At 33.8% G+C, this 14,675-nt stretch overlaps 1 protein-coding gene across 20 annotated transcripts in view; it reads left to right on the top strand.

Annotated features, from left to right (window-relative positions):
- The window catches only part of SEC31A (SEC31 homolog A, COPII coat complex component), a 73,427-nt gene that overhangs the window by 31,224 nt on the left and 27,528 nt on the right, over window positions 1-14,675 (top strand). For 15 of the 20 annotated variants that reach the window (XM_061192429.1, XM_061192428.1, XM_061192444.1 and 12 more), the window contains 10 exons: window positions 541-640; window positions 3,380-3,541; window positions 3,744-3,896; window positions 5,853-6,089; window positions 6,994-7,068; window positions 8,490-8,528; window positions 9,026-9,103; window positions 11,714-11,789; window positions 12,216-12,394; window positions 13,610-13,736. In XM_061192429.1, coding sequence (XP_061048412.1) covers window positions 541-640; window positions 3,380-3,541; window positions 3,744-3,896; window positions 5,853-6,089; window positions 6,994-7,068; window positions 8,490-8,528; window positions 9,026-9,103; window positions 11,714-11,789; window positions 12,216-12,394; window positions 13,610-13,736 — 1,226 coding nt within the window. The remainder of the gene's footprint in view (window positions 1-540; window positions 641-3,379; window positions 3,542-3,743; window positions 3,897-5,852; window positions 6,090-6,993; window positions 7,069-8,489; window positions 8,529-9,025; window positions 9,104-11,713; window positions 11,790-12,215; window positions 12,395-13,609; window positions 13,737-14,675) is intronic. The other 5 variants (XM_061192446.1, XM_061192445.1, XM_061192443.1 and 2 more) reach the window with 1 other exon arrangement.

The raw sequence follows: 14,675 nt of genomic DNA, 5'->3' as shown, positions 1-14,675 counted from the left end.
GTTAAAAAAAAACTCATGTAATAGGAGAACTACTCCAGTAACAAAAAGTAGAAAGTTAGTAAGCAAAGAGTAGAAAACATGAAATAGATTTCCTACCCATCCATAGGTAAAACTTTTATTGTACATATCCTTATACATACAGAACCCCATTTATGCAAGTATTTAATGTAATTATATGTTTTATACAAATTTATGTACAGAGTTAACCTTTTTTCATTGGTGAACAGTGTATAATAATAAGAAACAGATTTCTACAGCATAATTTTTAACTACATACTTTCTCCTCAAAAGATGATCTGCAATTTATTATTACGCTGTCTGTGTTGTTGGGCATTTGTTTTCATTTTTTGCTGTCATACACTGCATACTGTATTGAGTATCTTTGTAATGATCAAAGAGCATACACATTGCTAAGTTGCTTTCCAGAAAGATTATATGAAATTATACTTCTCTTAGCAGTGTGTGTCTCCAAAACCTAGAGAGAAATAATTTGGTTTTCTCAAGATTAAAAATTTCTTCATCTCTTTGTGTTTCTTATAGGGGGATTTTGGCAATTGCTTGGAGCATGGCGGATCCTGAATTGTTGCTGAGCTGTGGAAAAGATGCTAAGATTCTCTGTTCCAACCCAAACACAGGAGAGGTATGGGGAGGAAATGTTTCTCTTACTTACAGCTATTATAATATTTTATCTCTGGTTGAATAAGAAAATTTCCATATGAATTCTTTAGTACATGATTAAAATTAAGAATGTGAAAGTAGACGGAGGTGTATGTGAAATGTAACTCTAGCAGAGATTTTATTATGAGCATTATCTAAGCTCAGCTGTTTCATCTGGGAATATCAATCATTGAAATAGTGTCTTTGAACCTAGTAGTCACCTCCCACCCGCCATTTCCAATCAAAGGTGTTTAACTAGACTCAGAAATACTTGGTTTGATTTATTTAATGTGTTTTCTGGAAATAAGTGTCCTCAAAGTAGGAGTGTTCAAGGTTTGGGTCTTTTTCTTGCTTTACCTTTCCTAAAGATCCTCCTTGATTTTTGGAAATCAGTGGATGTAGGTTTTTTTTTTTTTTCTCACTGTATTTTATTTTTACAAGAGATAAATAGACTGACACCAAGCATTGTACACGGATGACCACAACAAAAGCAACAATGATTGCAATTACCAAACATGAAACACACTCATACTATGTCATAATATTGACATTCAGTCCAGTAATCCTCCACTGTAACAGCTCCTTTACTTTGCAGTGAAAATTGATTTGTATATTCTTTGCCTCTGAGTCCTTGTGGGAATTTTCTTTTTTTAAATTCAAACAGAAAGTCACAAAAATTATACTCATCCTCATCAGTTCACTCAGTCCCATGTAATTAATTTTTTTTTTCATCTTGATCTTTTGTTAGCACTTTTATGAGCTCATCAGTTTTTCATTAGAGTTCTGAAAATGCTTATTCATTCAGTTCAGCAGTACAGTCAGGTACCAGAAACCTGTATGGACGTAGGTTTTTAATCTCTCTTCTGAACTGTACAGCAAGAATATAATACTTTATAATAAAATATTTCTCATATGTTCTACCCATGGAAACTTAGATGGGGAATTTTACCTTATTAAATATAAATATTATATAAGTATAATTTCATTTGCTTTGGGTTGTGGGCTAAAAATCTCTTTTACTTATTATTTTTCTTCTTCTTAGTAGTTGAATGGTTTCCCTCTCTTTCGCTAGTGGGCAAGAGACTTCTAATTACAGCTTTTAAACTTTTATTGCAAGTGCCTTCCTAGTTGCCCTGATGGTATGCTAGTAAAAATAAGTATCTTCGATGGGGTTTTTTTGTTTTTAATTAATTAATTTATGTATTTATTTATTTTTGGCTGCATTGAGTCTTTGTTGCTGCATGCAGGCTTTTCTCTAGTTGTGGCGAGCGGGGCTACTCTTCGATGCGGTGTGCGGGCTTCTCATTGCTGTGGCTTCTCTTGTTGCGGAGCGCGGGCTCTAGGCGTGCGGGCTCTAGACCGCAGGCTCAGTAGTTGTGGCGCACGGGCTTAGTTGCTCCGCAGTATGTGGGATCTTCCCGGACCAGGGCTGGAACCCGTGTCTCCTGCATTGGCAGGCGGATTCTTAACCATTGCGCCACCAGGGAAGCCCTCTTTGATAGGTTTTAATCTGTAACATTAAAATTAAAGCAAGCACTTTTGTTATTTGATTTGTGGTTTAAAGTTTTCAGATGCAGTGATGTCTGTAAGAATATAGAAACATTAATGTTAGAGGAGACAGGAGAAAAAATAATAATTTTTGCTTCATAAGATTTGTAGACCAAATAATAAGTGTTTCATTTTACACTGTGCTTTCCCGAGTTCAAAATTCATGGAAATTACTGTTCTTTTTCAACTGTGTAATTTGATAAAATGATTTTTTGCATATGCTTAGTTGTGTGTGCTTGGACTTTGAAGGAATAAACTTCTAGTGCATGCTGCAACTAAAAATTGTAGTAGATTTTTATTCAAATGCAAATTAGGAATAGACAAGTGATTCAGATATCAAGAAGCTAATAGTCTTATAAATCAGTTTAAGCATCAAAGAGGAGCAGGCTAAATGCCTTTTCACTTAATTTTGTTTTCTTATAAAATAAAACATTATTTTAAATGTCAAGGAAGCCAAAGTTAAGCAAATTTGATTTATTTCTTAAAGCCATAAAACCTGTGCTCCTAAGAGCATCAGTTACCATCACACTGAGTTAGCAACAATTATTACATTATTACATTGTAAAGTTAGTAAACAATTATTACATTATTTATATCAGCCATTTTTAATAGTTTATCTATATTCTTTTCCTTTTAAAGAAAACTGATAATGCCAAATTCTCTTTTGATTCTGCAGTAATAAGAATGATGTGTACATGTTTTCTCCCTTGACAAGAAGCCAAACTTCTCGGTGAATTCTTCCTTCTCAAGAATTTTTTTTGAAATTTGATCTTCAAATAATCTAAACGTGGTTCTTTGGATCTTGGCAGGCAAAGTCGGTTGGCTAGGACCCCATTGATCTTTTAGAGTTCAGCAAGTTGACTCTAATAGAGTATTCTGGTCTTTCGGGTGCATCCTCTACTACCATTTCAATAAAAACAGGAAAACCTCATTTTTTAAGATGTACTTATTCCAAATCTGGTCAAAATTTTGAGCAGCATTCCTTTTTTTTTTAATCATAAGGAACTTTTCTTGTACTTTAAAGAAATTTTTACAATTGTTGTTTTTCCTGGGTGGATACTTTCTAAAAGTAAATGTTTAATAAAGTTGTACTTGTTGATCATATTAATTCAGGTGTTTTGGCTATAAAGTGGCTATACTTTTTTCTGACTTTTTTTTTTTTTTTGCGGTCTAGGTGTTATATGAACTTCCCACCAACACACAGTGGTGCTTTGATATTCAGTGGTGTCCCAGAAATCCTGCTGTCTTATCAGCTGCTTCCTTCGATGGGCGTATCAGTGTTTATTCTATCATGGGAGGGAGTACAGATGGTTTAAGGCAGAAACAAGTTGACAAGGTAATAAGAAGTGTTAAGGTTTTTTATTACAACACCTGAAAAAAATCATCTTCCTGTGTAATTATTTTGAAAATAACTTTACTGATCAGTGATACCGATTAATTGGATAATTGTGGTAAAAAATTTCTTGGATATGACTTGAAAGCATGTAATGTAGTCTTGCTTAAGTTTAAAAAAAATCTCACTTTATTTTATTTTTTAGCTTTCGTCATCTTTCGGGAATCTTGATCCATTTGGCACAGGACAGCCCCTTCCCCCGCTACAAATTCCTCAGCAGACCGCTCAGCATCGTATAGTGTTGCCTCTGAAGAAGCCACCCAAGTGGGTCCGAAGACCTGTTGGGGCTTCCTTTTCAGTACGTGGATTTGCTTTTACGGTCCATAAACACAAAGGACTTAACAGTAAAGTGTTACTATAGGATCACTCAGATGGAAGAGGGCTGAGTTTGAGATATGTTTGTGAGTTTTTCATCACTCAAAAAGGTTTCTCGGGAAAAGTGAAACCTACTCCCTTTTTTTCTTTTTTCTTTTAAATCGTAATAAAATATACATAACAAAATGTACAATTTTAACCATTTTAAAACTTACAGTTCAGCAGTATTGAGTACATTCACCTTGTTGTGCAACCTTTGCACCATTCTCCCTACCCCACTTTATTGAACTTGTCTTCCTTCTCTGTCTCTCCTTCCTTCATTCCTTCTTTTCTTTTTGAGAGGGTCTACATTCTAATTTGTTACAAGGTCCACTATGGTTGCACATCTAAACTATAGCCTCCAACCTAGCAGCACTTATGACGGCACTAAAGCTGATATTTTGATTCTCCATCTCTCGTACTTGGTTCCAAACTCACGTGGGGAAGAAAGGAGTGTTATTTGTTGTCTTTATAATACTTCAGTATTAGTGAGTGGACATGCACTTTTCATTCCAAAGATAAATATATAGTGAACATACTCTGTTTGTCAGGGACCACTTTAGGCACTGGAAACATACCTGTGAACTAGATAGAGTCTCTGTCCTCAAGTAGCTTATATTGGGGGGCGGGGAGACTTTTCTGTACAGTTTGATTTTTCTTTTAAACCTTGTCCATACATAATTTTATAATAATAAATGTTTTAATTACTTAGGGAAGGAAGGAACTAACTGGATGGATGGTTAGGATTCAGTAAGTAAAGTGGAAAGTGATAAAAGCAAAGATTCAAAGGCAGGAGAGCAGATAGTGGAGAAGACCAGACAAGAGGGATGAGAGATTAATTAAATCCAAAAGTGACGTAATCAAAGGTCTGTTATTTAGGAAGATGAGAGTATGTAGTATGGTTTGGAAGGGGAAAAGACAAGAGTAGATGTGCAGTCATACAGCAGTTCAGTGCAAAAAGAATTAGGCAGAAAAATAGCAATGTAAAAGGAAGAAGTAAATCCAAGAGATTTCAGAAGAGATCAATACCTAGACCTGAGGAATGAATTTGAGAGGCCAAAGGAAGAGTTCTGAGCCTGCTTAATAGGAGAATGACAGCAAACATGTACATGGGAGCCCCCCCATAGAGAAATGAAGATCCCAATGAGTGGCAAAACCTAAGTGCTTATATGCTAGGCTGAACAAAGAACGGCAGTTGTGGAACAGTAACTAAAATATGTAGAGACTGATGGAGATAATTTTTATTTAACAAGGTCTGTTTGTATAGAGTTCTCCCATCCTGGACTCCCATATCTGGTGATAAGAATGTATCTTTCCTCCTGGTGTAGGGAGAGCAGCTCTCACATGTGAGTTTCATCTCCTGCTTTCAGAAAGAAAAGAGGAGGTCAGGGTGCCTTTCTTGCTCCTGTTGTTTTTCAGTATTCTTCAGCTCAAAATAATCCTTATGTCAAATGGCATATTTTGTAGCGGCATAATCCACCACCTTTTAAAACTTAGAGCCTAGAGTAGAAAGGGAGGCAAATACGTACAGCTAATAGTTGAATCAAAAGAGAGAGAGATATATAATATACTGAGGGCATCTGGGATGGCAGAGGTGACATTTGCCCAGGCTTTGAAGAGGAGTAGCATTTAGTATGTGGGAGTTAGTAAAAGCAAGTAGGTGAGAAATTGTGGGGCACAGCAACTGGGGCCTTTTAATGTAGAAGGTGGGTGGTGTGAAGAGGAATAATAATTGAAGGCTGGGGTCAGATTGTGGAGTAGGGGAGTGTATCACCAAATTGCATCCAGAGCGAGATGTATTTAGGCCAGAGTTCCTTTCCTTTAGCCGGTTTACAGTCAGTACGTTTGAGGGCCACATCCTTGTCATTGGAACTGATTTTGTTTACTTGTTCTGTTCTAGTTTGGAGGCAAACTGGTTACCTTTGCGAATGTCAGAACACAGCCTCAGCAGGGAGCTGAGCAGCAGCTGCAGCAACACCACGTCTGCATCAGTCAGGTCGTAACAGAAGAGGAGTTCCTTAGCCGGTCAGACCAACTTCAGCAGGTCGTGCAGTCACAAGGATTTGTTAGTTATTGTCAGAAGAAGATTGATGTTTCTCAGACTGAGTTTGAAAAAAATGTGTGGTCCTTTTTGAAGGTAAAGTTGTTGTTAAGCAATTTTATTTCATTATCTGCAAATTCAGCTATTTCCATCATATTCTAAATCTGTCTTCCTGTTGAAGAAACAATCGAGAGAATGTGATTTGGGGATCTCCTGATGAAATTAAACCATATGGAGAGTACATGACCTGACACTTTATGTCAAGAGTTCTTCCTTCTCTGCTTTGAAAAGCCTAATATGAAATACTTTTTTAATAAGTAAAAAATAATATAATAGCTATTTTTAAGTGAGAGAGACATAACATTCAGCAGACCTATTTTAAAATTAGAACATAGAGCTTAGTATAATAAAAACACAGAGTATTTAATTTTTGTAGTAGGTCCAATTAAGGAAAATGGGGAAAGAGGGAATAGGTATAGGGGAGAGAGGTTGGAGGCATTTCTCATTCCTTTTACTGAGTTGCGTTTACGACAATAGAATAATAAATAGAATTTTCCGGTTTGTCATTTTGTCTCCACGGGAATATCTATTTCTCAATTCTGAGTTTTCCAAAGAAAAGAAATCTTGAATGCAATAAGGTTAAATTTATTTTTATATTTTGTGAGTAAGTATTAGTTTTAAGAAAGAGTTTTAGGACATCACATGTTTCACATAATGTGAGTTTTGCATTCATGTAACCTTTGGACATGACTTTGTTTTTACAAAAATTAGTTTAAAAGTACGTTTTATTCAACCTGGGTAATTAATTACTAGTAGGCTTACTATTTTAAAAAATAACTTCTTTAAAAAAACTTCTTTGGATTCTCTTACAAACAACCTTCTGGTTGATATAGTAAAACTTCAGGTAATTTTAATAATTCTGCTTGGAATTTGAGCAGTTAATTAAAAATTAGGCCTTTAAATGCAATTCTTTGTTTCAAGAATACGTCTTTTTTTAAAGGTAAACTTTGAGGATGATTCTCGTGGAAAATACCTTGAACTTCTAGGATATAGAAAAGAAGACCTAGGAAAGAAGGTAAACTTTTGGAAAAGTTTAAAGGCTGTGCTTGCACAAATAAAATATTTATGTAGCATAGGTGTTTTTATTTTTAAAAAAGTTCTACACAGATTGTTTCAAGTCATTCAGTAAACATTTAATAAGAATTTATGCTTGGTTGCCAAAGTTTTGCGTACACGTTGTTAAAGGTGAAACTCCTCATTGTACCTGAATTTAGAAGCTGCTAGAACCACCTTTAATTCAAACTCGATTTAAAGAGCTGTGTCAGGGAGAATTGGGCCTTGAAAGAAAAGAGGCTGTGAACCTCAAACACTGGGAATGACATTTAGTTTTTTAGGAGGAGGTGTAGCCAGCGGCCCTGGAGGAAAGAGAGAGGGAAACTGTTAAGAGATCACCCTGCATTCACTACAGCTTAAGTGATGAAAAAGAGGGTACTGTTTTGCACCCCAGCTGTTTATGCCTTCAACCCACAATTCCCAAACTGTTTATTAAGTTGGTCCAGCTCACAAGTAACTAGTAAATGTTTTGGAACAAGGGTGTTTTATTGTACTAAACCTGAATAAACAAAAAGCCCAAGTGATTTGCTTAACATTTTAATGTAAAAAAAAAAAGATTACTTTTTAAAAAAGGTCATATTCCAGTTTTATAGTTTTCTTCTCAGAGGGGCTTAATAATTATTCCACAATGTTGACATAAACAGCAATTAAAACACTCTGACTTTGGAAACCTTGAAGGGTATATTTAGGATTCTTTGTATAATTTGTATTAACCCTTTGTCATTCTTTGAAAATGACTGAAGTTTTTTATAGCATTGCAGAGTTATCGCATATGCAGAACAGGTTGGATACTGTGCACTCTGGGCAGTCAGTGCTGAGCACATTGAAGATTAGTGCCCCTTTGATGTCAGATAGACCTGGGCTCACATCACAGCTCCGCTGCTTACTGGTCATGTGTCTTTGCTCACTCCTTTAGATTTTTTATATTTAACTTTATTATTAGTCTAAACTTCCTGATGCTATAACTTGGTTTGCAAGAGATTAATATGAAAGTTTTACTGCACACCTGATAGCAAAAAATGAGGAAATAAAATCTGATTGTCAAAATACTTCTAGTAGCAGTTCTTTCCATAGTGAGTCTCTGAAGAAATATTTTTTTAAATTATAGTTATTTTATTTAAAAGTAGAAGAAAACATGCTTGTTTCGAGGTTAGTGTTACAATTTGAATAGCAGAGTAAGATGACGTGTGAGCAATAAAATAGATCCATGTAACTGAAACTAGCACCATTGAGACTCAGTTCTGCAAAAATTTTATTCTTTTTTTAAACATGCTACCCCTGATTTTGGATTTTTGCCAATGAGAATGGAGTAAGAGGTGAACATTTGCTATATGCCTTGAAATAGAATTCCATTTGGTAGCTGAGTTGTTGCCTTTATTTCAGATTGCTTCGGCCTTGAACAAAGTGGATGGACCTGATGTGGTAAGAGAAGGCCTTTAAAAATAGCTACCTTCTAAAATTTTGGTTTAGGTCATAAAGAAGAAAATATAATTTAGGAAATTTGTTTTATTGCTTTACAGTTTAAAAACAAATGCTTATTGTAAGCATTTTAATACATGAATAATTCTCATTTTAAAATAGCATAAGTTATAGCTAGTAGAGCTAGTTATAGCTAGTAGAAATTCCTATGTTTGAATTTCACAACAGAGGTAAAATGAAATCAGTGACTGCTCAGATACTTAAGGTTAAGCTCTTTGTTGCTGAGGGACGTTTGGCAGGAAAGAAGTGTTAGGTCTTAGCAGTAATGGCTCTCTGCTTTTCCTCTAATGATGTTCCTCAGATAAATTTACTTAGTGTTGCTTCTTATGATTAAACTAGCTCTGAATGTTGTTGGTTGGGTCTTTTGTCTTCCTTGTTCACTAATAACCTTTTAATGCTACATTCTTCAATTTCCTCTGTCATTGTTTTGTGTACCAAAGGCTCTTAAAGACTCTGACCAAGTAGCACAGAGTGATGGGGAGGAGAGCCCTGCTGCTGAAGAGCAGCTCTTGGGAGAGGTACTTTTTTTTCTCTTTTTTAAGTACATTGGGAAAATATGTGATATTTGTTCATGTCACATTGAAATATGGAAAATTTTCTTGACTACTTGTTCCAAAATAAAGCTGGAGTTTTCTTAGAGATGTTTAAGGTAGAAGTTTGTGTACTAATTTGATAGAAGTATCATCTCTAAAATTTTTAGTTCTCTGACCTAGCTTCTGGATTATATGGTTTAAAATTAATAGCTGATGTGAGATTGACTTAGTTTGGTCAGATGCATATCAGGATGCCAAATTGAAAAGATACTTTATTCAGAAATCCACATTGCATTGCATGTGAAGTTAATGTTTTTTCTTGACACATAAATATTTACAACTCACTATCAGTGGCATAAGCTTCTGATTTAATCTTGAACTTTGAGTCCAAGTAAAGAATATTTCACTAAATAATCTGATCATCCTTATTCACTATAAATGCATCCTGAGTTGTAGTGACAATTTTTATAACTAGGTAAAAAGAGTCCTTGAACACAGAGTTGTATCATTAATTTTTTTTCCTTTTAATTTTCTGGGTTTTTTTAAACCACTAATAAGTAATTCTATAATTTACTTTTCTTTCTAATTATATTTCATCTTAGAAAATTAATCAACAAGTTCTTGTTTCTCATCTCATATTTGACTTTTTCATTGTTCTTTGTGATATGGGGATATTCTAATTATATAAAGTTTCTTACAACCTTTTACCAAGTTATAATTCCTCAGTAAACAGACTATTACAAGATGATTATTAAAAATACTTTCCTTAGAAGTGGATCTTCTAGCATTTATTTAACTCAGGAATACAGGATATGGGTAAAATCTTGCTGAAAATTTGAACTAATTTTGGGAATACATAGACAGAATTGTAGGATACATTAAAGAAACGTACTTTCATTTATATACAACTGGACTAACTATGTATTATCAAAGAGAGGGCCATTTGTAAATACACTCGTGAATTAATAGGTAAATATGTATTTAACAAAACAGTAGTCATCAATGTGTGCTTTCAGAATATTTGAAAAAATATTGTTTAAGGTGGTAATATCTTCCCCTTTATCTTGATGATGCTATTATTATGTAAAATAAAACATAGTAGCTTACACACTAAAGATACCCAGCACATAATAAGTTGTGCATTTTTTCACTTTATGTATATTTCAGAAGTCCATATATAAAAGTTTATTAGTTGCTTTTTGAAAGCAAATTTGAAAAATTGTTAAAAGATTTTTTTGGTAAGTTTGTTAGTGAATATAATCAGATCAGTATCTGATTTATTCCTCAGTATGAATAACAAGTTTTACAATTTTTTAATTTCAGTTTTTAAATTCGAAAATGCTTCTCTTTTGTTGGGGAGAGAATTAAGGTTATAGTTACTCTCCTGTAATAGTCAGTATTAACTAATTAAGCGTTATTTACAGATGATGCTGTGCTGTGCTCTACACTAAAATTATCCGATTCAAAAATGCTCCTGACTTTGAATTCTAGGCACTAACATTCAGATGTGTAGGTAACACGAGCACAGAAGATAGATATTTTATCTCATGTAAAACAGATGTGTTTTTTTCTTTTAATTTCTCTATAATCTCTGATACATTTTATTTTTTGTCTTCTTTTGAATTTTTATGCATAGAAGAGAAAGCATTTAAAGTATTTGCCAGCAGTATGCCTCCATTATATTTCTTTTCTTCTAAAGAAAGAAAATATTGAATTTATTTTTACTCAGTCTTACAAGTAGTTTCAGAAATTTATAACAGAACTGTATATATTTTTACCAGACCAAGCTGCTGTTCCAGGTATGACTAATTTAAGAGAACACAAAATCTCTAATTGAATTTCAGTATATTTATAAATAATCTGTTTATATTGCATTTATATAAGGACGCCAGGTGGTTTTCTTTTTTCACGACTGAGTCAGTTAAAACCTAAAGACTCTTATAACTATACCTATTAGACAGAATTTTTAGATGTGTTGAAGCAAGGTTGTTTTAAGATCTACATTAGAAAAATGTAAAAGAAAAAAAAAATAGATCTAAATATAGTATAATTTAAAACATTTTGTGGGACTTCCCTGGTGGTCCAGTGGCTAAGACTCTGTGCTCCCAATGCAGGGGGCCTGGGTTCAATCCCTGGTCAGGGAACTAGATCCCACATGCTGCAACTAAGAGTTCGCATGCCTCAGCTAAAGATCCCGCGCGCGGTAACGAAGATCCTGTGAGCCGCAACTAAGACCTGGTGCAGCCAAATAAATAAATAAATAAAACATTTTGTGTGTTTCAAGCTACTGTTAGTTGAGGTATCCAAGAAAACAAAAATTCTTCAGCTTCAGTCTCTTCTGAGCTCCCAATATGGATATGTACACTTAAGTTTGTTTAACATTATTTCTGAGGACTTTGGATTTTATTTATGATTGTATAATGAGAGTTAATACTTAAGGAAGTCATAGATCTTAGTTTAAACTTGGATCTGAGAAATTTTCTGGAATAACTTGGCATGTCATCTAGTCAGTGAATAATCATATTTAAATTTTGTTTTGCTGGTAAATTATTCCAGTTTCATCTGGCTAAATTGCTGCCATTTTCATCTCCTTAGCGCATTAAAGAGGAAAAGCAAGAATCTGAATTTCTACCATCAGCTGGAGGAACATTTAACATCTCCATCAGTGGGGGTAAGAATCTGTTGGTTTTGATTTCTAATTTTTTTTAACCATTTGAAAGCAAATAGTCCCTGAGTTTAAGTTAGAAACGTTTTGTCACAGGTGGTAGAGGGTTGAACTCAGTTATCATTTAGTACATGTAATCACTACCTTAAAAATGATGGTATGATCTGAAACCTATGTGATAGAAACTGTAAATGATCTTTATTACATTTTAGGCAATCTGGAAGGTATGTTATTTTACCTGATTTTACTTATATGTATCTCAGTATATTTCCATAGATATCAACAGTTTGTGTTAGAAATTAATCCACCAGTAATATTCAGAAATCAGCATTGTGTTCTCCATTGTGTGTATGTAAAAATTCATAGGTGTAGTGTTTTTTTCTTGTAACAAAAAACTTTATTTAACTTGGGTGTGTTATTTCTTTATTGCAGATATTGATGGTTTAATTACTCAGGCTTTGCTGACGGGTAACTTTGAGAGTGCTGTTGACCTTTGTCTACATGATAACCGCATGGCTGATGCCATTATATTGGCCATAGCAGGTGGACAAGAACTCTTGGCTCGAACCCAGAAAAAGTACTTCGCAAAATCCCAAAGCAAAATCACCAGGGTATGTTATTTTAGAAATAAACAAACAGTAGCATTTGTTTATAAAAGCAAAGCACTCTTATTATAGATAATTGAGATTCAGAAAACAGTAAAGAACAAAAAAACCCACCCATAATTCCTTGACCCAGAAATAGTTATTGTTGATAGCTTGGCATGATTATCCCAGTTTTTGTTGTTTACATATATGATTTTTTAAATGAAAAATACTTCTGATATTTTTATTGTAGAAAAGAACATAGAAAATATTAAAGATAATAATTTTAATACCCCCTAATTCTTCCATCAGATTGGTACATATCCTTTTGTATCTCTTCCTATGTATTTGTAGAATTTTTAAAAACAGAATCAATTATACAGGTATATATGTGTGTGGTTTTACGTATAAATATTGTCACTTACATTGTAATCATTTTCCCGTATCATTTAAAGATTCTTACAAAAATTTTTAAATTGCTCTATAATATTCTATAGTAAGGATTTATTATTTCCCTTATTTGGGGATGTTTAGGTAGTTTCTAATATTTTCCTAATGTAGTTAAGATAGCAGTAAACATCCTTGTTGTGCCTAAAGATTTGTGCAAATTTCTAATTGTTTAATGAGGCTGTAGTCCTAGGAACGGAATTTCTGGTGCAGAGGGTCTGTACATTTTTAAGCCTCTGCTTGATGATATTAAATTTCTTTCCATGAAAGTTGTCCCAGTGTTCAGTCCCAGCAGCTTTGGTTGCTGTCAGTGTCCCCAGCCTTGTCTTGTGTCACTCCCTCCCCTGTTATCTTTTAGCCACACTGGCTGCCTTTCAGTTCCTCACACACTCCATGTGCCTTTCTCTCCCAGGATTTGCCCCTAGTATTCCGTTGGTCGGCAGTGTTTTTCCCTTCTCGATGAAATTAATTCTGACTTCATATCTTAAATGTCTATATGCTCAGAAAGCTTTTCCTGATCCATCAGACTAAGTCATGTCCTCCTGTTAAATGTTTTGGTAACACCCTATAGTTCTCTTTCTCAGCATTTTATAAAACATGTTAGTGTGATTTTGTTGTTGTTGAGGAAAATATCTTTTATGTCAGTTGGTTTAAGGATATACTTCGCTTTGCTGCTACTTTATTTTTCATGAAGTACTGTGAGTAGTAGTGTTGAAAGATTGATTGATTAGCCAGAGTTAATTTTTATCAATATACCAAAAGCTTTTAATTCTCCTTTGGTTTTCCTTTCCTAAGCTAATTACTGCAGTAGTGATGAAGAACTGGAAAGAGATTGTCGAGTCTTGTGATCTTAAAAATTGGAGAGAGGCTTTAGCTGCAGTATTGACTTATGCTAAACCAGATGAATTTTCTGCCCTTTGTGGTAAGAAAATGAGCTTTATATTTATATTACGTATATGGCGTGGTATATTGTAAATAAAATTAATGGCAGATTTTATTTAGAAATTTTTGTAAACCTACTAATAACAGATAAGAAAACGAAGTTCTCATTTGAATGCTTTTCTCAGTTATTATTAACTACGTTGCTTCTCCATACCTACTAGTCATTTTTTAAAATAATATTATTTAATGATTTTGGTTTCAGACAGACCAAACTGAGACTCTTGCTTCTGCCACTAACTAGCTATATGACCTAGGAAAAATTAATTTCTAAGTCTTAGTCTATTCATATGTAAAATGGCACATAATCAGCTCTCAGTTAATAAATGTTAGCTTGATAAAATTAATAATTATAACATTTGAGTAGAAATTACCATTAAAGGCCATGACTGAACTGATGACTAAGGAATAGTATTCATTATATACAAGAACAGAAGCTTTAGGCTGCTAATATAAAAATGAACAACCTTGAAAGTATTATGAGAATGTAAAACTTAGAAGATATTAACTTTTTATCATAAATAATGTAGAGTAGTCTAACTATCATTGATGTTTATTCCAAATGTGCCATATTTTAGTCCACTGCTTACAAAAGCACCTGACGTGATGAAATGCAGTTAAATGTTCATTAGGATTTTTCTGTTCAAATATTTTTCCCACTTTTAATTTTTTCTAATATAATAAATATAAATCCATTCTACAGCTAGGTATAGAATCTTGTGAAATTGTTTATTATATAAAATTTGTCACTCATTTTCCACTCATTTAACAAATAAACATTTACTGAACATTTACATGACAGTGATTTTATTTTTGCCTGCTACTCATTGGTTATGAAGTTTGATCCATACCTCTGAAAATATTATTGGGCTGCTCCTGACGTCATACACAGATTGCCTTGTGTATAATCTTATTTGTTTTC

Source organism: Eubalaena glacialis, chromosome 5 (assembly GCF_028564815.1).
Source record: "Eubalaena glacialis isolate mEubGla1 chromosome 5, mEubGla1.1.hap2.+ XY, whole genome shotgun sequence".
NCBI lineage: Eukaryota > Metazoa > Chordata > Mammalia > Artiodactyla > Balaenidae > Eubalaena > Eubalaena glacialis.
Note: the sequence above shows the minus strand (reverse complement) of the source record. Positions and strands in the feature narration are given on the sequence as shown.